Source organism: Lepidochelys kempii, chromosome 25, assembly GCF_965140285.1.
Source record: "Lepidochelys kempii isolate rLepKem1 chromosome 25, rLepKem1.hap1, whole genome shotgun sequence".
Classification (NCBI taxonomy): Eukaryota; Metazoa; Chordata; order Testudines; family Cheloniidae; genus Lepidochelys; species Lepidochelys kempii.
The window spans coordinates 5286005-5308821 of record NC_136404.1 but is presented as its reverse complement, the minus strand read 5'-3'; the positions used below and the strand labels follow the sequence as shown (position 1 = coordinate 5308821).

The window sequence follows — 22817 nt, the reverse complement described above, 5'->3', positions numbered from 1 at the left end:
CTGCCATTTACACTAGTCTAAACCTACAAGTGATCTGTGCCCTATGTTGCAGAGGAAGGTGAAACTGAGCCATGACAGGTAGTTCTACAAACAAGCACCTGTGTTTCTGTACTTTCATAAGCTTGACCAATTATGCCAGACAATTCTTTGTATGCCAACAGCAACACAGTCTGACAAATGAGATTCAGTATGAGTCCACAAAGACAAGAGGATACAACAGGCATACAAAACCAATTATAAGAAAAATCCTTTCAAATACAAACATAATATTTATGTCTGCATAAATTAAAGAACAAAGTATGAGTTTCCAAGTTCTTTCTTTGTTCAAGAAATGAGTATGATGCAGTGACACCAGACTGAAAGAGAAGAGGAGGATGTTATATTATCTTCCAAAACCTTTGTTACATATAGCATCAACATTAAATCATTAAGAGCCTACTTGTGTAATGTGCTGAAAGCCTCCTGGGAAGAGATGAGCACCCTCAACTCCCATTGACTTTAATGGGAGTTGAAGGTTCTCAACACTTTTAAGGATTAGGCCCTAGATCTGCTTAAAAATATAGTGTAGGATAAAAAATGTTTGATTCTTGTTTTCAAAAATTAAGCTAATTAACCAGGTGTTAAACATGGTGTGTATGATGGCCCACATTTTAAGAGTTCATACTCTGCTGAAGAAGTGTAACATAAAACTTCCTGGGAGGGGCTAGAAATTGTTAGAATTATGTTAATTCTGGGAAAGCTACATTTTGAACAAAAATATGTAATCTCCATTTGCCTAAAAGAGGCTATCAGCATTAGGTCATAAGTACCTCTTTCTGAAAGTTTCAGAGTAGCAGCCGTAGGCATCCAATGAAGTGAGCTGTAGCTCATGAAAGCTTATGCTCAAATAAATTTGTTAGTCTCTAAGGTGCCACAAGTCCTTTTCTTTTTGCGGATTCAGACTAACACGGCTGCTACTCTGAAACCTTTCTGAAGGATGTTTACATGAAAGAATTGGGGCGGAAAAAGAGTCCACTTGATTCATTGTTAAAACTCTGAGATTGCCTGACTACACAGTTATACTAACAGTAGTAGATTATCATCAGTCACAATACTTTGCACTTGTATCACTTTTCTGAAGACCACAAACATTAAGTCTCTGAACAGCCCAAGAGGCAGATGACCCTTTTATGCAGACAAGAAGACTGAGCCACAGCGGGCTAAATCAGTGACAGAACCCCACGATTTCCAGCTCTCTGTTCAGATTGCTAGACTACACACCACTGCAGGCTCAACTGTCTTTTCTAGCAGATAAGTCTTCTAGCACGTGGTCTACAACATAAGAGGTCCCAATGTTTGTTTTCAGTAAAATGCTCATTACAACAAGCATAGAATCATAGAAGTGTAGGACTGGAAGGGACCTCAACCAATCATCTAATCCAGTCCCCTACACTCAAGGCAGAACTAAGTAATAACTAGACCATTCCTGACAGGAGTTCGTCTAACCTGATCTTAAAAGCCTCCCATGATGGAGATTCCACAACCTCCCTCGACCATTTGTTCCAGTGCTTAACTACCCTGACAGTTGAGAAGTTTTTCCTACCATCCAACTTAAATCACCCTTGCTGCAATTTAAGACCACTGCTTCCTGTCCTATCCTCAGAGGTTAAGGGGAAATTTTTTTCACCCTCCTCCTTGTAACAACCTTTTATATACTTGACAACTGTTATGCCCCCCCAATATTAAATTGTCCTCCAGAATCTCAGATTTTATTTTAGAAAAGGGGTGGGCTACACTGAAAAGTTACAATGGCTTAGCTTTGTCTCTCAGAGGAGTAAGAATTCCACACCCCTGAGCAAGATAAGTTAAAGTGTGGCAGTCTTCTTCCAAGCTCTGCCCATGTGAGATGCCAGAATAAGAAACCACTCAGTATAAAGTGAGCAAATACTAAAATATGACTGTGCTGCTCTCTGAGCTCCCCTGGACTCCTTAAGCTGGGTTCTTCTTTGGTCAGGCTTCAACACGCCCATGCACTTTGCTGGCCCCTTTGATTAAGTTCCTTCTTGATTGGGGGTGGAAAAGTAGGATGGTATCTTCTAATTGCCACCCCCTTGTGGCACAAGGGCTAGTTCTAAACTGGAAACTTGCTATCCACACCAGCGTTTTTGTCGGTCAGGGATGTGTTTTTTCACACCCTTGACCGACAAAAGTTTTGCTGACAGAAGTGTTAGTGTAGACAAAGCCTTAACTACATCGTTCAGGGGTTTGGATTTTTAAAATCTGAACTTTTGGAGGACAAGATAAGAGAATCGGACCATAATAGAGAGCAATATCCATCCTGACAACTCTGAATGAACACAGTATCACCACACATATACACACCTTAGATTGCTCTGAAACACATCTGGACACTACTTCTGAAACAGATCCTTGCCTATTCTAAGTAGGGAAAGCCAGTGAACAACAATAGAGCCATACAATGGAAATTACAACTCCTTCAGAGAAGGCAACCTACCAGGCCCCTGGAGAATGCAACAGTCTACCACGTCTTTAAAAGCCAATCCTTGGTACCAACACACACTTCCTACTAGTGCCCTGTCTCCAACCTTCCCCATTTAGCCATGCTGACATGGACTCTCCACAGTCAGGTTTCAATCCATGACTGGGGGGAGGGACAGCTCAGTGGTTTGAGCATTGGCCTGCTAAACCCAGAGTTGTGAGTTCAATCCTTGAGGGGACCATTTAGGGATCTGGGGCAAAAATTGGGGATTGGTCCCGCTTTGAGCAAGGGGTTGGACTAGATGACCTCCTGAGGTCCCTTCTCAACCATGATATTCTATGATTCTATGTGACACAGAGACAAGCCCTAAAAGTTAGTCAACAACCTCTTTATGGCAACTGAAAGAGAACAAACCTCAACACTGATACTATTCAGTCTCTTTGCAATGCTCAAGGCAGTCAATTACAAGGTGCTACTGACCTTACAAGACCTATCCTGAGCAGATGGTGCAGCATTGTCATTGCTGCAATAATTTCTCCTGAACTGGCCCCAGAGCGTAGCTGCTCCCCATCCCCAAGAGCATTCACATGCACAGATCTGCAGAAATCACTGCTGCCCCTGCCTCTTTTCCCTTCAATATGAGAACTCACGGATAAGTTGCAAGATAATGTAGGCTCAATTGCCAAAAACATACCAACACCACCCAGTCTTGTATCTCCTCAGCAAACTTTATTGACTGGACACCACCAGGTGTCACTCTGCCTATGTGAAATCAAACACCTGGACAAAGGGAGGCTTGCTCACACTGACCCCAGGCTAGAGCTGAAGAGCAGAGTCCAGTATGGAGAACTCAAGATGAATCTTGCTGTATTTGGTGACAGAACCCCAGAGAAGTTTGAGAGAGCACTCAATTGAATTCTGACTATGCTGGAGTTTGCAGAGTGCTAAGAAAACAAGGTCCTACCCCCGGAAGTGTCCTACAATAAAAAAGCAACAACAACAGAAAGACAACACAGTACTGGATACCAGAGCCCTAATCTAAATGTGAAGCTTGGAGAAACCTATGGCTTTTACTTCCCTACCTCACAGGAGTATTGGGAGGAGCAATACGTTAAGGACTGTGAAATGCTTTGAGATCTAATGAAAAAAGGAAATGTAAGAGCTAAGCATTATTATATTACATATTTTAATCACAGAACAAAATATACTTAAGGCATCACACTATTTACTCTGTAGATGCTTGGAAGAGGAGAGGTGTGAAAGCTTATCCAGCATGGCAAAGGTGGGCATGTTAAAATTCAGACCAAGTACCATTGCCAGCATTAAAGAGGAAAGACCAGAACCCGAAATGGACAGGGGAACAACTACAGCTAGAAAGCAACAGTCAAACACTCCAACAGGCAGATAGGAATCCCAAATGTCACTGGGCAACTAGGCAGACTGACAGCCTCGTAGCCCCAGGGAAACGCTGGCACAGCCAGCTCTTGTCCCTTGCCCCAGAGAACCTGCCTCAGCCTCGGGGAGTCCAGGGCGGGAAGTATCTAGCTTCCACCCGAACTGACTTGACGCTGCCCCTGCCAGCTGCCCTGGGCCAGCGCAGCACCTCGGGCGGTGTGGGGAATGGGAGCAGCTTCTCCAGCACCAGCGTGGGGCTCCAGAGCCCCCCAGCCAGCCCTCCTCCAGCTAGCCCTTGCCCGCAGCATTCCCCAGCTACGCAGGGGAGACGGTCGCAAGCCGAGGCAAGCCCCCGCCCCATGAGGGCGGCCGTTATCTCCCTAAACCCCCAACGCTCACATCCCCCCGTTGTGCCCCGGAGGACCCCGCCCTCGCTGCCCGCAGGGCCCCGCCGCTCCCCCCCTGCCCGCAGGCCCCCGCCGCTCCCCCCCTGCCCGCAGGGCCCCGCCGCTCCTCACCTGCCCGCAGGGCCCCGCCGCTCCTCCCCTGCCCGCAGGGCCCCGCCGCTCCTCACCTGCCCGCAGGGCCCCGCCGCTCCCCCCCTGCCCGCAGGGCCCCGCCGCTCCCCCCCTGCCCGCAGGGCCCCGCCGCTCCTCACCTGCCCGCAGGGCCCCGCCGCTCCTCCCCTGCCCGCAGGGCCCCCGCCGCTCCCCCCCTGCCCGCAGGGCCCCGCCGCTCCCCCCCTGCCCGCAGGGCCCCGCCGCTCCCCCCCTGCCCGCAGGGCCCCACCGCTCCTCACCTGCCCGCAGGGCCCCGCCGCTCCTCACCTGCCCGCAGGGCCCCGCCGCTCCTCCCCTGCCCGCAGGGCCCCCGCCGCTCCCCACCAGCGCCAGCCCTGCCGCAGCGCCGGCCGCCCCGACCCCCGCTGCGCCCGCGCCGGGGTCGCCCCACTCCCTCCCCGCGCCCAGTCCCGCGCCCGCAGGGGCCGCCTCACCGTCCCAGGGGCACCCAGGGCCTATCGCACGACGCCCGCCGGCCGGTCCCGGTGCCCCGGGCGGAGTCGCAGCGGGGCCTGGGCCGCCCCACACCCCGGCTCCAGCGGCCGCCGGACGCCGCCTACTGCCTCCCTCCTGCTGTCACGGCGGCCGCGGAAAACCCCGCCCCCACCCATACAGCCAATCAGCGCACGGGACTACACAGAAGGATAGACATCTCGCCCAATCGTCTGCCAGACCTGACTCTAGACGTCATGGCATTACCTGGATGACTCGAGCTACGAGCAGGCTGGGGAAGAGCGTAATCCAGCCGGGCCCGGGATGCCGAGGGGCGGGGCCTCGAGCAGGGGCGGGGCCTCCACGCCTCCTTTTCCCCCCGCCCCTCAGCGCGGGGGAGGGGCTGCCTCCGGGGGCCGTCGCGGGGCGCGCGCGAGGGGCCAGGGCGCGAGGGGCCGGAGCGGGGCCCGCCCGGGGCTGGGGCCCGGCTCGGCCCGCGCCTGGGCCCTCGGGCTGCGGCCGGGCCGGGCTCGAGCCCCAGGCAAGGCGGTCCGGCTGCGGCTGAGCTGTCGCCTCCTCCGCGGCCCCCAGACCCCGACCCCGACCCGTGGGCGCGGCGGGCTCGCAAAGCTTCCCCACAGTGGAAACCTTCCGGCCGGACCGGAGAAGGCGCCGCATGTTTGACTCCCGGGGAGCCGCCCTGGGCTGCTTGAGGGGGCCGGGCCGAGCCGGCTGAGAGGCGCCGCCACACGGAGGCGAGGGACCCCCAGCGGCTGCGCCGGTCTCGCCCGTCCGGGCGCTGCCCGGTTACCGCTCGCCGCCCCGTGCCTCGGCCTGAGCACCGGTGTGGCGAGCAGAGGCCTTGGGGCCGGCGCCCAGCGGGGCCGGCGCCCTGGCAGAACGTCTCCCGGGGAGCGGCTGCCGCTCCCCTCCCGCGGCAGAGAACTGGCCGCATGTCAGCGGAACCGTCTTCGCTGGCTCGGGGTGCCCAGAGTCTGTCTGGGTGAGGCCCCGGCTTGGTCCATGCTCTGGAAGACAGTCCCCGAACTCCGCTCCTGGGCCCGATGGGAACGGGGAGGATGTGAGAATGGGCTGCCACGCAGACCGTCAGTGGGTCTTTCCGCCGCCGGAGAGAGTCTAGTACCAGCTGAGGCGCTGTGATTCGTTTGGAAAGACCCTGTCTGTTTGGGGTCTACATAGTTCTTACCCCAGCCTGAAGACCTCTGAGGTGCAGCCTCCCCGGCGGTGTAACAAGTGTGGATGACAGCATGTGGCCCAGGAGTTGTAGGCAGGCCCTTGCAGTTGTTTGGGGGCTGTGCTTTAGAGTAGACATCAGGCTGGTCATAGTGAAGAAGCTTTCCTTGGGGAAATAAGCCTGGTGGATGGGGAGTCTAGTGTGGCTCTGATGAAGTCTATCCCCTGGATTGGGATTAGTGTAGACTTCCTTAGATTGATGGGAAAGCCCAGGAACTAAAATAGGGCTAGGGCCCTGGTGGTTGCTGACTGAGTCTCTTGGGTGGTGCAGCCCCGTAGGAGTGAGTCATCCAGATATGGAAAGACTGCAGTGCCCTGCTGATGCAAGTGAGCCACTACTCCTGAGAGGACCTTCATGAAAACCCTCACCGCAGAGAGCCCAAAGGGGAGGACACGATATCGGTAATATTCTGAGCCTGTGACAAAGCATAGAAAGTGCTCATGGGAGAGGAAACTAGCAGTATGGAGGTCGATGTCTTGGAGGTCAAAGGAGACAAACCAGTCCCCTGGATCTAAAGATGACACTATGGTGGCTAGCGTTACCATCCTGAAGTGCTGCAATAGGACATAGGTGTTCACGTTTCTGAGATCAAAAATCAGTCTTCAGCTGCTCTTTCTTTTGTGAATCAGGAAGCATTTGGAATAGAACCCTCTTTGGACAAATTTTGGGGGAACCAGCTCCATCACCCCAAAATCCAGGAAGGACTAGACTTCCTGCTTTAGGAGATCCTCATGAGAGGAGTTCCTGATGAGGGACGGTTTGGGAGTGGAGAATATAGTGGAAATGAATGGAGTATCCCCTAGCAACCACCTCCAGGATCCACTTGTCTGAGGTGATATACTCCTAGGTAGGTGGGACAGGCGGTCTCCAAAGGGGGGAAGATGGCAGAGTTGTGCAGTAGAGGTTGTTTGAGGCTCTTGATGAGATTGTCAAAATCGTCTCTTAGAGCAGTAGCCTTTCCAGACTACCGTACCTCTTTCAGGTTTGAGACCTGCTGAAACTTCTCTTTGTTGCAAGCACATATATTCCCAGGAACCACAATGGGAGCCCTTGAAACCTTAAGGGAGTGGGGCAAGGAGTCCATGGCACTGCTGAAGAACTTGGGCCCTTCAAAGGAGTGTTTTGCACCTCCTTCAGGAGGCCAGAACTCTAGAGCCAGCATGCTCACAGCATAACCACTGTCGTGGCTAAGGATAAGAAACTATGTTGGTGGCATTGAGAGCGACCTGTAGGGTAGTTTTGGTAATTAAGGGACCCTCCAAAATGAGGGGTTGAAAATATTTCCTTTGCTCTTCTGGCAAATGTTCAATAAAATAAGTGAACGATAAACAGCTGTTAAAATCATATTTTGCTATCAAGGCCTGGTAATTTACGACTCAAAATTGAAGAGCCAACAACACATAGCTCTTCCTACCCAGGAGATCTAGGCATCTGGACTCCCTGTTGGATGGAGAGGATCTGGAGCTTGCTTGATGATTCCTTTCATTGATTGTGTCCATAACCAGGTAGTTGGGGCTGGGATAGGAAAAGTAGTACTCCATTCCCTTGGCTGGAATGTAACAATTTTTTTTTTGCCCACTTACAAGTGGGCGAAATAGTGGCAGTCAGTTACCATGAAGTGCATGCAGGCGATAATGGTGCCTTATTAGTGGGTAGGATGATCTGATCTTGGGAGGTGGTGTGTAAAATGTCCACCACAGTGTGACCCTGCACCCCATATTCTTCATAGTGATATGATATGATTATGATATAATTATGATGTATTTTATGCAAGATAATTCTTATGAGGTGTCATTGGAAAGGTTATCATTTGCTGAATATGATTATCCTATTTATATGCATGTACATATCTGAAGTTATGAATATTGACCGTGTCTGTGCATTTCAAATGCAGAGGGTAACACCTGGGTAACAACCACTAGACAAGATGCTTTCAGACTGGATAGTTGGTGGGGAAGGGCCTATTCAGGGCAATGGGCCATTTGGAAAAAACAGTAGGCCTTAGGAGAAGCTTATCTCCCACCTGGGGAGCGTTCCTGTGAACGCTCCAAATAGCCTGTAAGTAATGGCTGATATGATTCCAGAAGGACATTTGATCAGACCACATGTCAGTATTTTTCCCCAACTGGTCTGGGAACCAAACGTCCCGCCATATGCAAAAATTTATATAAGGGAGAGAGTGACATTATCTGTGGTTCTTCACTCCCCCCATAAGAAGACTCTGGGAAACACCTGACAAGCAAAGACTGAACTGTGGGAAGTGCTGGACCCAGGCTAATGGGATTTCTAGTGTGTGAATGAGATACCTGGGGATTCCAAGCTGTAAAGCAAGTGCAGCCTGCCCCTTAAGAATCTGCAGCCTGCTTGTATCATCTCTTAGGGTAATAATCTGCTTTTCATATCCCATCTATTTAGTATATTAAGTACAGTGTGAGAGGGAGCCCAGGCCAGTGGGTCAGGGGCTGTGTTCCCTGTAAGCTACATGCTTGTGTGGCTGCCCAGGGGAGATTCAAATGCCGCCCAGCTGGCCAGCAGCATGTGTTCAGGTGCCCCTCCCCCCACATTGCTTCATCCTGCAGCTGCTCCCGGGACCCTTCTGCTGGCTGTGCAGAGTGGGGGAGGGAGGGTGCTGATGTCAGGATGTCCCCCTGCCCCTGTACCCCATCTCCACAGAGCAAGGGAACGGGGATACAGCCTGTGTCAAGACTTGGAGCTGCTGTGGTGAAGGATGAGTGACTGCCTTTCTTAAAGAGACAGTGCACTGTTTCTGAGATTTCCCAAGCAGCCAACTCACATAGTCTCTGTCTCACACACACACACACACACACACTCTCTCTCTCTTTCACACTCCTCTCCCAACACATACTTGTATTACTGTTGTTATTTCTTGGTACTTCCTGCAATGTACATATATTACATATAATATATACATATATGTACATATATTACTCTGAAACCATATATTCTCTATAATTTTATTCTTTCAAAGTGTGTTGTTCTAGTATTTTGACTGGTCTGTGCATTTCATAATTTTTATTTCTCTTACACTTAAATTTAATTCTTTGAGTAGTGACTTCTAAAATGCCTAAACGGTCCTGGCTGGAGTAATATCCCTATGGTAACTTTTAAAAAATATATATATATCTAGGTTTTTTGTTTTTACTAGTGGCACAAATCTGCACATACCTTGATGCACATAACAAAATTTATTCCACACATGGATGGAAAAAATTAGAGGGAACATTGGTCAGGGGACTCAGTGGTACCCCAGTTCCAGGTGGCACCCTGGGGGGAACCTGTCACACAGGGAATCTTGAGGCTCTGGTCTCCTCTAAAGGAATCTGGAGAGATTTCACTAGATGGCTCATTAAGTCCTGAAAGGCCCCAAAATCTTCAGTGTGGGTGGACGGTGGCAGTATTACTGCCTCTTCAGGGAATGAGAAGGATTTGTCCAAAGGGGGCAGGCCTTCGTTTGGTGGCTCCTGTTCCTCTTGCATCTCATCGGATAGCAAGGGGACACATGGTACTGCAGGTGATCTTGCTGTGCCTCTGAGTGTTGTGGTCCTGACTGATTGTATTTCCTCTGGGGTAATGCTCTATAAAATTGGTCTCTGTAACATGCCCAGGGGTTCCAGTGAACCCACTGAGGAGGTGGTTAGGGGAAGGGTCCCCAATAGTACTAATGTACAAGGGACCGAGGACATCTGATGGGCTCTGGGAAGTGTAGATTCCTAGAGGAATATGGTTATATGATGCCAAAACAGAGCCCTGTATGGAGACCTTAGAGTCTGAAAATGTCATCACTGAGTTGAAAAGGGGGGTGGGGAAGGTGATGTGATATAGGAGGGTTCTCTTGTCAGATGCCAAGAGTGGAACTGGGAAAGGAGCCCTTGTGGTGCTCCTTAGAAGAAAGGACTCTGGTTCCTACAAGATGAGGCTATCCTCAGGGGAAAAGAATCTGAAGGGTGCTGGAGGACTGTCGTAGCTTACAGTTCTAGCCTGAGTTGGTAAAGGAACCTGGAATGGGGATCAGTGTAGAGCTGCAAATGCTGCATGTGGTACTGGAGATGCTGAAGAGACTAAGTCTCTGAGCTTGGAGAATTGATGCTCCAAAGATGGTACTGGGGAGGGAACCAAGTGCCAGTCTTGGTGGTCTCCAGTTTTAGATGCATCTTGGTGCCAAAAGATGTGAGATGCTACTGAGATAGGGGCTTCTTGGTGCTGCTTAGCTGAAGGCTTCTCTGGTTAGGACTTCTTAGGTGGTACAAAAGCTTCGGTACTGGCATCAGCTGGAGCCTCAGTGGGACACATTATGGGATCTGAGGTCTCCCAAGAGTCAGCTTGATGAGGTGACCTAGCCCTCTTTCTAGAGTCTCTGGTCTTCTTACTTTTAGAGGTCTTCATCTCTGGAACCACCTCTGAGGCTCCAGAAGTCAGCAGAGTAGCCTGAGAGATTGAGGCCAATGTTCAGGGGTGCAAGTGAGTGGACCCCACTGAACTAGGGAGTGTTCCACTAAGAGGAGCTTCAACCTAACCTCTCTATCTTTACAAGACCTGCCTTTAAACCCCACAGAGACTTTACACTTCAATGGGACGCGAGTGTTTCAGACAATGGAGTCAACTAGAGTGCATGTGACAGGGCTTGAACCTTGTAGTTTTAGGCATAACCCACGGAAGTGCCAAAGCACTCAAGCAAGAAGTTTGTAGGGGGGGACACACACCCCAAGCACAATTTGTGTTTAAAACTGGGGGAAAAAACCCCTAGAAATAACTAAATATATACAGAACCAAACAATAACAAAAAGGCAGTGCAGCTGTAACACTTTGGTGTTCAATCCAGGCCAGTAAGGGGTTGTGTCACTGCCCGCCCTGCCATTCTGAGTGCCTTAAATGCTGTGCTGGTGTTGCGCACAGCCGTGACACCAACAACTAGCATACAAGCATGCAAGGCGTACCCTGGCTTCCACTGCCGAATTACATCACGCAAGGTGACCCTAACGCACCTCTGTGATGCTCTGTACCTTGGGGGAACACCCAGTACCCCCATGTTCATCCTTGTAAAATGATTGTGTGGTATCCAATGCAAAGTTTGTCATGTTGGGTGTCTTCAGAAGGCTTATGATGCACTGAGCATTGTTGGTATAATGTTATAGTAATTGTTACATGAAATTATAACCTATAACATTACTGTATCTAGTTATGAGGCTGAAAATGAATCCCAATGGCTTAAAATAAGCCCAGGCAAAAACTCTCCAAGAGCAGAGAGGCAGTTCACACCTCATCAGGGCAGGTATGAGACAAACCCAGTCCAGCCTCACAGGAACAAAGGTCGCTGGCCTAGGCAGCAACAAAAGGATCTGTTTGAGTGAGTCACCCCCTTCCTTTGGTCAGTTTGTGACTGCGATGAGGTAATGCTCACCTGACTCTGAAGGGGGCAGCAAACCCAGGAGGGAAGAAAGGACATAATAAAAGGGAGGGATGTTTGCCATGCTCTTCCTCTCTCTCCCCTACATCTATAGACCCCACACCAAGCGACTGAAGGGAAGATCAAAGGGGAGAGCCTGGCTGAAGAGCAACCAGCCAGCCTGTGGTGAGAAGCATCTAAGTTTGTAAGGACATTGAAACTGTTAAGATCGGCTTAGAATGTGTTTTGCTTTTATTTCATTTGATCAAATCTGACTTTTGTGCTTTGACTTATAATCACTTAAAATCTATCTTTGTAGTTAATAAATGTTTTTCTTCCACCTGAAGCAATGTGTTTGGTTTGAAGTGTGTCAGAGACTCCCCTTGGGATAACAAGCCTGCTACATATCAATTTCTTTAAGTTGATGAACTCATACAAGCTTGCAGCATCCAGCAGGCATAACTAGACACTGCAAGATGGAGGTTTCTAGGGCTGTGTCTGGGACTGGAGACATGTGCTAGTGTCATTTGCTTGCAAGTAGCTGGGAGCAGCCCAGGAGTGGGGGTTCTCACAGCAGAGCAGGGTAAAGCTGGCTCCCAGAGTCAAGGATTGGAGTGACCTACAGATCACCAGTCCCGATAACACCAGAGGGGAACGTTGCAACCTCCCAGTCCCAAATTTCCCCCAAATCATCTGCCCAGTAGTGTCCAGCTCTCTTGCTGAATGCTTACAGAAGTTATTCATTTGTTGTTCCCTTAAAGAGACAGTACCTAGCAGCTTATTACCTTAAGTGGCATTAACACACATCCTTTTAATCAAAGCACTGAATTTAGATGTAAAACAAGTTTATTAAACAAAAAGTGAGAGGTTTAAGTGATACCAGGTATAAGGAATGAAGACAGAAAGGGTGACAAGAAAACAAAAGTAAAAATACACCACTAAGATACACCCTGATATAACAAACTCATCTCTTGCTCAAAGATGTTTCTTACCAAGTCTCCTTTTCCAGCCCAGCTGACTAGACTCTGGCCCTGACTCTCCACAGAGCTCAGAATGATTGGTGCCTTTGTTTCCTCTGGTGAAAGCTAAAATTATTTTTTTTCACTCCTTGTATCTTTCCAAAATCTTTGACTCTGCTTCAAGGGGCAGGAGGGCTTCCTGGGGGTGGAGTTTCTATCCCACAGCAAGATCATTAAGTGGTCATCTTTCCCTACTTGCTCTCCTGCTGACTGTATCTCTTGCATGTAAATGTGCTTTTCTTTGGGCACACCTTTCTTAATTTATATCAGAAAGGCATTCAAGCAGGTGGAATGACACTCCTTTGTCAGGAACAGGCATGGCCTGGGGGCTGCTTGCCAAATACATTTTGATAACATTTTCCAGCTTATATTTATGTCCTTTGAGTTTACCATATTTACACCATGAGAGAACATTAGTCATCAGTGAGTTGTTAGTTTTCCAGTGATATATATCCAAAAGGTGGCATGTAATAGCATGACGCCTGTGTGCCAACTGGTATTGGGGTGCTTTGGGGGGTCACAGCAGCAGACAATGCAATTGCTCCATCTTGAGCCACAGCTGGTTGAGAAGGAACTGGAGGGGCAGCAGCTCCATGCTTCTTCTATGTTCTTGTGTGGGAGCATAAGGTGCTGCTCTACAGCGGCATGGATGCTGCTGTTTACAGTCTCCAGTGGTGAGCACAGCAGCACACACGCAGCCTATGGTAGAGCACCTGTAGGCACATATACTTGAAGGAGGGGACTGTTACAATTGCATGATTTTACTTTTCTCCTTCAAAAGAAGGGTGGGATGAGGAGAGAAGTAGGAAATTACATATGTTTTGCCCCTGTGTGTATCATTGTGATACAGTCCTTCACTTACATGATCACATACTTCCCTTCCCCCACTGCCTGTACCCCACTGCTTCATTCAGGGCATAGGATGGATACATAAGGGGGCATTTATAGTACAGGACAAGGCAGGGATTTATAGACTTGTTCAAATCAGTTGGAACTGAATATAGCTTTAGCTCTACACCCATTACAAGTTAGAACAGTCCAGGGCAGCTCAGATGCTATGGCTGATTGTTGCTACATTAGCTAGCCATGCAACTCCGATCAGGAGCTGTGGAAGCTCCCTAAAAGTGTGGAGGTAACCAGTGCCTGAACCATGGCCCTGTCCCCCTGCACCACCCCCACCCCTGAGGCCCTGCCCCTACACTGGCTCTGGCCCTACTTGCTCCTCTCCATTGCTCTCCCTTATGGCTGGTAAAAAGTGATGGGACCATGGCTCCCTGGTCTGCCCTCCCCCCTTTTCCTGTGACCCTGACTAAGATCCTACTATAGCTACTGCTAATCTCTCTTCTGCCCCAGACCTTTAGCTTTCATATTACACATTCATTAATACAAGATTTCACTTAACAAAAATTGTGGTCATTCTGCATATGGTTAAGAAATTTCAGTCTGTCTTGTGCCTCAAAGAGCGCCAGCCCTTCATGCAAATTTCAGACTTGCCTAGGGGGAATCTCCTCTGATTGGCTGCTCTTCCTCTGAAAGTAGGGAGCCAGCCTATGACAGCTACTGCCTGAGCCTAATAGAGCACACCCCCCTCAGGGGCCCATAGAAATTTTGTATAGGGGAGGAGAAAGCACAGCCAAAGCCACCTTCAGAAAGAGGAAGCTAGCGGCTCCCTTCCCTCATTGCGTGTGACCAGGCCTGGGAGGCTGAAGACGCAAGCCTGTTAAAGCTGACCACCATCTCAGATCTGGGAGATGTACACAAAGAACCTGGAAAGTGCCCCCATCCTCCCAGAGGGGTGAAAGGATTTTCACAGCTGCTGGAAGCATACAGGTGTGCTGGAGAGCAACAGGTTAGATATCAGGGATGTACATGCACACAAAGTTGACATGGGAGTGGGTGGGTACCCTTGATGATGGTTTGGGGCAAAGGCTGGAAGGACAAAGCTAATTGATATGCACCACAAACTCCATAACTACTAGGGAATTAGGATGGATAGAGGGCGGAAGCAGAGAATTCATTAACTGGCATTTTGAGGAAAAACAGGGAGCCCTCCGCTACATCAGGCAGCACTTCTTTTAGCTTATATAAATTTGGGTAGCTCTTTATGGTCTGTTTTTGGCTACAAGAGGTTGACACATACGGATTTTGGAGAAGCAAAGTACTGGGATCAATGTGTGTGAGACAATACACTCACTCAAAACAAGCCAAAAAAGGCTCCAAGCTTTCAGGCCCTCTTTATCCATTTAAACAAAAAAATTTTTTTTTTAAAAAAAAAAGTTACCTTGCCAGTTCCAAAAGCAACAGATTCCCATCTTATTCTAAGAATGTTCAGAACAAAATAAATTTACACATGCAATTTGGTTTGGCAATCTTTATATCCACAATACATAATCATGCACAAAAATCAAGTGATGCATATATATATTTACAAAGTGAATTGCACTTAACTGAACACATTAACCATGAGTAAAAGTAGGTGAAAGGAACCTCTTCTCAGTTGCATAAAGGTCCAGTGTTACATCCCACAAAGCCGGATCGACTACACTCTACCAAAAAGAAGAGGATAGTGTAAATAACTGTAATGAAGCAGCCTTGGAGATCACAAAATTTTTCTAGAAATAGCCCACTACTCATCATTCTGAACTACAAAATTCTACATTACAGTCCTGTTAAGGTTCTCTTCTAGAAACCATGAGAGTCCAAGCTCAGCCCTTACGGGCTGTAGATCAGTTCAGGACAATTTCAGCCTTCACTCCAAATTGCCTCTTTAAAAAGAGCAGGTCCTTAGTGTAGGTTCCTTTATTGTTAGGAAGGGGGGGAAAAAGGCCTCAGTAGGTGCCTATGAAACACTGAATTAGGTCTGTATTTGTCTACTGAGATCAAAATGTCTAAGGAAAGTATTCTTCCTTTATGCTCGGAATGGAGACTCTCCTATCACAGGAGAACAGACGGACACACTTTCACACCACTGACAGATCAAGGCCATGACTGCATTCTGTGCCCACAGGGCTAGCCCACAAATCAAAATATTACTGGCCAAACAGAGAAGCAGATTCGCAAAGCAAGTTGGCTTCTTTCAATGAGTGACCTGTTCAAATAGCAAAGGCACAGACCTGTCCTCAAAATCAAGATGGCAGCCTAACAATTCCAATTGAAAGGGCAGTTGTCTTGCAGTGTGAAGCTCTCTCTTGATTTATATTTCCCACTTTGATCTTTTTTAAAATGGACAAATATACTCGGTCTTTTCCCACAGGCTGGGGGTTCTGTAGAGGGAGCTGACTATACGTGGTGCCCCGATATAGCTCTGATGAGCTGTGGGGGGAGGAAAGAGGAAATCATATTCCTTTCCCCTTTGCAAACACTTCTACAGCAGACAGAGTCCTTTTAACAAAGGGATTCAACAATTACAGCAGACAGCCATTGTGAAGTTTTGCAATAACAATTTTAGTGATTTAAACTTTCCACTGGACCACAATTGCTTGCTTTGCACATCAGAGGTGAACTCCAGAAAGACAGGCTGAATATCTTTCACTGAACTCAGTCATGTAGGCAGTTACTGAGACTTCCCCATCTGAGACAGAAACGACTGAGATTTAACAATAGAGACCCCTGCTCAGAATAGGATGAGCCAATATAATGAGGTTCTACTGTGCATGTGTTCAGTAACGAACACCCAATGTTTGTCAGTTTTGGTCTTTTGCCTCCTCTCCAAAACATCTTCAATAGACAGTGATTAGCTAGTTATTTAACTACTAAAAGATGCTGCTATCATGGCCCCATCCAAGGCAGAAATAAATTTAAAGTCAGCAGGGAGCTTCAAAATGGAGACAACGACCAGACCATCCACACCAGATGGTGGAAGACATTTTTAAAGTTAGCTTTAACTAACTTTAGAAAGCTAACACTGTTTGTTTGCAGTGTCTGGGTGAAGCAGGAGCTTGGGGAACAAGCTTTGTGAAGATTTAACTTTAACTCCCACAGAACTGGTTTGCTTCCTTGAGCAGACAGACAGCTTTCTGTAAACAAAAGTTTTAATTTAGGAGACAAATTTTGCTTTCAGTGACATGCAAATGCCCCCATTGGAGACAAGTGACTAAGGGCAGAAGTGTACCCCTTCTTGTTTTTCCTTGCACTACAACTTTGGGATATGGAGCTAATGAGGTTATGCCAGGGACTCCTATGAAATTATGCTGCAGCTAAGATGAGCTCAATTTTTTCATGTCAAGAAAGTGCACACTACTGCACAGCTTATTGGAAGGTTTGTTCTAGCTACTCCAGGTCTGACTATCAGAAAGCTTCCTTTGAATTCCTTCGTCCAGCTCCCCTCTGCATGGGCTCCAACAGCAGGCACCTGTAATGCTTTCTAATCACTCTACCTTTCAGAAGCGTATGGGATTGGCATGGGGGAAGAATCAAGGTAGTTTAGATTACAGGGTAACCCCATTAAGGTTTCCTATCTGTGCATGGGAAGACATTTAAGAGTGAATAAGACTTAAGACTACAGTAAGTGCCCTTTCTCTAGTGCTAATGGCCTCTGGCATACCTTAGGCAAAATCATCTCATCCTCACAGGAGGGGGAAGAGTTTTGTGCTCTGCTGACTTTGCAAACAATTGCAGAACAGGCTCTGGGAAACAGTCCAGACCTAGTCTAACGAAGCAACCAACCACTGCAGACAAAAACTTCATGTCACGTATGGGCTGGAGTGCAGCCAGAAAACTAAGGGTAGGTCGACACTGCCCATGTTACAGCATGGCCGCGGCAGCGCTGTGATGCGGGCAGTGTAGTCCCACTTTATCACCAGGGGAGAGCACAACTAAGCAGCTCATGATGCCAGGACCTCTTAGGGCAGGTGGAAGTAGCACAGGATCTCTTCAGTAAGCAAGACAGTCGGTTGTACTTGAGCCCTGGACAAGGATGGTTTATTAGGGCTTTGAGCCAAATCCTAGAGCTCTGCACGAATCCCAGGAGTAAAATGTTTCTATTCCAGAGCCTAGGAATGTAACCAATTATGACACCTACTCTTCTCTCAACTCTTCTCAAACTAGCCAGAAAAACCCTCACCAGCTAACAAGAGGAGAGGAAGGTGAAGTTCATCTTTAGAAACAAAGGCTTTGCAGGATAATCACAGTATTAGTAAATTACCCTGAACTAAGGCCTCTTAACAGCACAATTCTTCCTCATGCCATCGCAAGTACTCAGGGACTGCTCCCTACTCCTTTACGTAAAGCGTTCTGTTGATAGAGCTCTTAAAAAAAAAAAAAAAAAGAGAGAATCCAGCTCCAAGAGCGGCTGCCTGGAATATTTTCAAACCTTTGTGAGAATATTTAAATATATTATGCATGATGTGCTTCCCCCGCCAGCCTCCAAATACTAACTGCAAGTCACACAATGGCTCAGACACACCAGAAGGGTTCCAGTTCAGGCTTGCTAGGAATCCTGTTCTCAGAAGGTTATTAGTGATAGTGTCATGTGCTGAGAGTGCTTCCAGCACTGGGAGTTTGCTGGGACAGCACCATCAATTCCCAGGAGGGATAAATACCTTCACCATGAGATGGGGATTGTTCACCTAGAGCATAATCCCACAGCCTGAAATGAACCCTAGCCAGTGACTGCAGTGAATGTGCTAGAAAACAGGTTAAATTTAAAGAATTTATGTTAAACTATAAAGTACTAAGACCATGTGATTGCTTAGTTTAAAACTCTGGCCTTCTATTTGTAAAATTCAATGCATTTGGCTGGACATCTTATAAAGAAAAGCCATCAGAGTTAACTGCCCTTAATTTTATTACATAACCAGATACAAAACAGTTGAGACTGGAATGTCAACTCCACCCCCACCCCCCAACCCCAAGCACACAATGTAGTTTCAGATTCACTTTGTAACATAAAAAGCTCAACAACTCACTGACATGCAAGGTAGGATTTGTCAAGTGAGGCATGGACTCGGAATTTGGAAGCAAGTTGCTTTAGCTAGCCTCCCAAGAACAGCTGGTGCTCCCAACGCCTCATTTTGATCATTTCACCTGGGATTCTCTTTCAACACAACACTGGTTACTGCAAAGACGTAACAGTATTAGAGCTGGTGATGCTGAACCCTTCCCCACCGAGGATTTTCACAAGCTTGCAAGCGACTGACAAGTTTTGATAAAATTATTCCCATTCAACAAGTTTTAGAGTTGTTAGCCCTGCTGATGACAGATAGTCATTTGGAAATTACAACCTGCAATTCAGAAAACAGGCTAAGAGTGAAGTAGCAGGACTGTGTGTATTATGTGGAATTTTATACAGTTTAGTAGAGGTCAAGAAAAAAAATTAAGCACAAGGTCAACAGTGACAGATAATGGAAAGAAAATCCAAGATGCTACAGTTCTGCATAAGTTTTACAAAATGTATAAAGTATTGTGTTTCTCTACAACAACCAAAAAACCTTACAAGTGCAGGTATGTACATGACATGAAAATATTGCTTTACTCTCACTCAAATGGATTTAAGGATAGACCTAGTGAGAAAGCAGCATGCAAAAAAATTCTGGGACTAGAGAGGATTTCTCCTCCAGACACTGATCTACAGTATAAAATGAACCTAGTTCTATAGCTTGCAAAAAGATCTTAAAATTAATATGCTGGCACTTACTGTACATTAATGTTAATTAACAAAGCCAAGAATAAATATTAAGCCACTCCATACTGCCTGCACAGAGCTGAACAGGCATCCATCATGGCAAATAATGCATTGCAGACATACTTCATTGATCCCAAATAAAACAAATTAAAAGAGAAGAGAAGATTTCCCAGGCAGGAAACAGTAAACTGCACAGCCAGACTAACTCTGCATTCAGGGGAATTACATAATAAGTAAAGTTTTATCAACACCACTCATGTGTGCAGCCCCTAAAAACCTCACTGAGATGCTTCATCTGGACAGAAACAGAATGTTTGGTAGAATAGATATTTTCTTTTAATTTCTCCCCCATGTTTACAGAAACATATGGGGCTTTGAAAAAGTCTGACTAAGAGATAAAATGAAAACCTAAATGTAGTCATTTCTTCAGCCGTTCTAACCAAGTCCCCATACCTCCTCTCCCACACAAAAATAAAAATATACATTTGAGGAGAGTGCTTCACAGGATAACATCCAGCAGCAGATGTTCCACAATAAATATGTCTACCAGATCAGTGCCTACATTTCAAGCCCAAAAGTCATCACATTCAAAAGGGAATTTCAGAGGCAGGAGAATGTTAGCCCTACAATTAAAGCTCTAAGATGAAAGACGGGGTTTGGGGAGGGGTGTGGAGAAGAGGAACACAGGGAGTCATTGAATCACAAGAATATTTGAAAGAAGCCCACACAAGTTTCTAACTGAAGCACAGATGATGTAAGGGGCACAGACAGCATCTACAGGTCACAGGTTCTGACAGCACTGGAGTTTGTTGGATTTCTGTCCATCGGTGGTTGGCGGGACACTGATATCAACTACATTGTTGCCAGGAGACTCATCGTGTGCAGATCGATCTGCAATCTGCTTCTGTGAGACGATGCGGTAGATTTCTGTAGATGAGAACAGACTCATTAGTGAGAGCCTAGACTTAAAACACATTTGCTCCAACAAGGTATTTGCACATTCCACAGAAAAGACACTGTAGAATGTAGTACTGAAGAGTTTCAAGGGTAATCTAGTTTGACCAGCCCTGATGCTTACCCACAGCAGACCCTTTTGGCTCAAAAGGAGGCGGTTTGCCTTGCCATAACAAGGTTTATACAGTGTTATCTAGCTAATCCCAAATCTCTTCTAGTTTAGTCAAATTCTGGTTTTGCTTAATCCAAAGCAGGGCAGAATATTAATACCCACTGACACCTCAAAGCCATTATTTTTGAAGAGTACTTTGCATTTGTCCTTATTGAATTTCATGCTATGTAGTTCAGATCATTTCTCCAGATAATTTTGAATTATAATCCTGTCCTCCAAAGCACTTGCAAGGCCTCCCACCTTGGTATCGTTCACAAACTTTATATATGTACTCTCTAAGCCAGAGGTTCTCGAACTGTGGTCTGCAGGCCACCAGTGGTCCACGAGCTCCATTCAGGTGGTCTGCGGATAGTTCCCTTTAAGGTCCGTGCCTGTTAATTAAGGGGTTTTTTTATATAGCGCTTTTATCCAAAGAGCTTTACAAATAGTTCGCTAACGGTTCAAAGTACATTTGGAAAGATCATTAAGTGGTCCGCTGAGACCCTCAGCGATTTCAAGTGGTCCGTAAAAAAAAAAAAAAAAAAAAGTTTGAGAACCATTGCTCTATGCAGTTATCTAAATCACTGAAAAGTGACTGAACAGAACCAGACCCAGAACTGATCCCTGCGTCGTAACAAATCATTCAAGTAAAAAGGCCTTTTAAAATCAAATTTCATTTCACTCCTTGTGCCAGTTGCCTACCATGGTGGGCAGACAAAGAAGGGGTGTCTGCTTGGAAGTCAGTGTTCACTGCCCACCATTCTGTTCAGAGGGCCAGCAACCTCCAAGTAACAGCCGCAGCACAGAGGAAGTGCCTCCAGGCTGCTCACTGTCTGCTAGATGGCTCTGGCTGCTTCCTCTGTGCTGGCTGCTGTTGTCGCCATCTACAACCCACTCTCACTCCACTTGGGCAGCAGACAGCACCCTGAGCAGTGGAATTCAGGCAGCAGCAGCCGTTTGGAGCACGCAGCCAGAGCCAGCAAGTGGACAGTCAGCAGTGATCATGGCCCAGCCCCAGGGACAGAGGTGCTGACTGGAGATGCAGAAAAGGACAGAGCTGGGAGAACAAGAGCAAAGGGTTGGGGAAGCCAAGCAGAGGGTCTGGGAGCAGGGCAGCAGGAGTGTTCTCACCTTGATACAGAGGAAGACTGGCATTGTGTGCCCTCCTCCTTGCTGGGAGGGGATCCACTTTTGGTGTCTGTTTCAGATGGGTCCCCCAGACATAAAAGGATCTTGAGAGGCTAATTCTCTCCCAGGACAAGGACAGCCTGCAGGATGTTTTGTGTGTTCCTTTGTTTTGTTGTATGTAGCCCATCCTCCACTCCCCCATAAAGAAAGCAGCGATGACCATAAACTACAGGGAGCTCAAGCCCTAACAGACAGTTCCCTATCCACAAGAGGGCAGGGCTGAGACAGCAAGAGCAAGGGGGCTGGGAGAAGCTGAGCAGGGGCAAGGCTAAGCTAGAGGCTGCCCCACTCCTCCTTTTAAATGGGTCTCCACAGCCCTGTATGACAGCATGTACAGTGCTAGTGTGGATGGATTTTCTTTTTTCTTTCATGTTTGAATTAAAAAACATTGAAAGATTCAATTAAATTCAGATTAAATTTAAAGACAGTGGTGTATGTATGCATTGGCACACTCAGTGTCTTTCTACCATCTTCTATACAAAATGGTGAGCCCAAGAAAACACCACATGCCCGAGTTCAAGCAAAATCCAAATCCAGCCCTTAGTGTCCCAATTTAAAATAAAATAATAAAAAACACAGCAAGAACCTCTCTGTTCATCGGTATCCATCAGCAGCAATTGCAAGGGCACAAATCCCTTCCAGGTCATCTTGGCATTACAAACCAGCAAAAAGGCTTCAGAAGTTAACTGCTGTCCCTAACGGTCTGTCTCCACTGTACCCATCATCACGTAAGACTCAAGTCTTCTATCCAGCTGGTAGGTGCCTTTCCTATCAAGCAAAACCAGCAAGGAGTACTTGTGGCACCTTATAGACTAACACATTTGCCCAAATAAATTCGTTAGTCTCCAAGGTGCCACAAGTACTCCTTGTTGTTTTTGCTGATATAGACTAACATGGCTACCACTTTGAAACCTTTCCTACAGAGGTTCTCATTAGCTTTTCCCCATGTAAAACCCTTTAGTGTGTCGTACTGCAGACATGCAAGCCAAAAAGCAAAGCGATACCTGTGAGGATGTTCTTGAAGGCTTCTTCTACATTTGTGGAATCCAGGGCAGAAGTTTCAATAAAAGATAAGTTATTTTTTTCTGTAAAAAGGAACAGATCATTCAGTTAAAGACTTTAGCAGCACTTTTGAATTACAGCCCTTAGCTTCGACTTCTTGGTTTAGACGGCCCGGACCCCAGTCTTGTTTTCTGTGAGAGAGGGGAGACTCCATTACTTGCTCAAATGGATTTGGCACCTCGTTTTATTTAGCTATAGTCCTATTAGCAGTAGCAATCCGCCAAGTCGGAGCACATCTCCCTCCTTTCAATCCCTCTTCTGCCAAGCAACAGGGTCTCCTGCCCTGCCCTGCCCGC

The 22817-nt window shown here is 47.2% G+C and overlaps 2 protein-coding genes across 2 annotated transcripts in view; both read right to left on the bottom strand.

The window, feature by feature from the left end:
• The window catches only part of MARCHF2 (membrane associated ring-CH-type finger 2), a 90781-nt gene extending 85772 nt beyond the window's left edge, over positions 1-5009 (bottom strand). Inside the window, exon 1 of the mRNA XM_073324472.2 lies at positions 4869-5009. The gene's annotated coding sequence lies outside the window, so the exon portion shown is untranslated. The remainder of the gene's footprint in view (positions 1-4868) is intronic.
• Positions 5010-14900: 9891 nt separating this feature from the next.
• RAB11B (RAB11B, member RAS oncogene family) overlaps positions 14901-22817 on the bottom strand; it is a 29636-nt gene continuing 21719 nt past the window's right edge. Inside the window, 2 exon segments of the mRNA XM_073324599.2 lie at positions 14901-20093; positions 22464-22544. Coding sequence (XP_073180700.2) covers positions 19948-20093; positions 22464-22544 — 227 coding nt within the window. The 3' untranslated portion in view covers positions 14901-19947.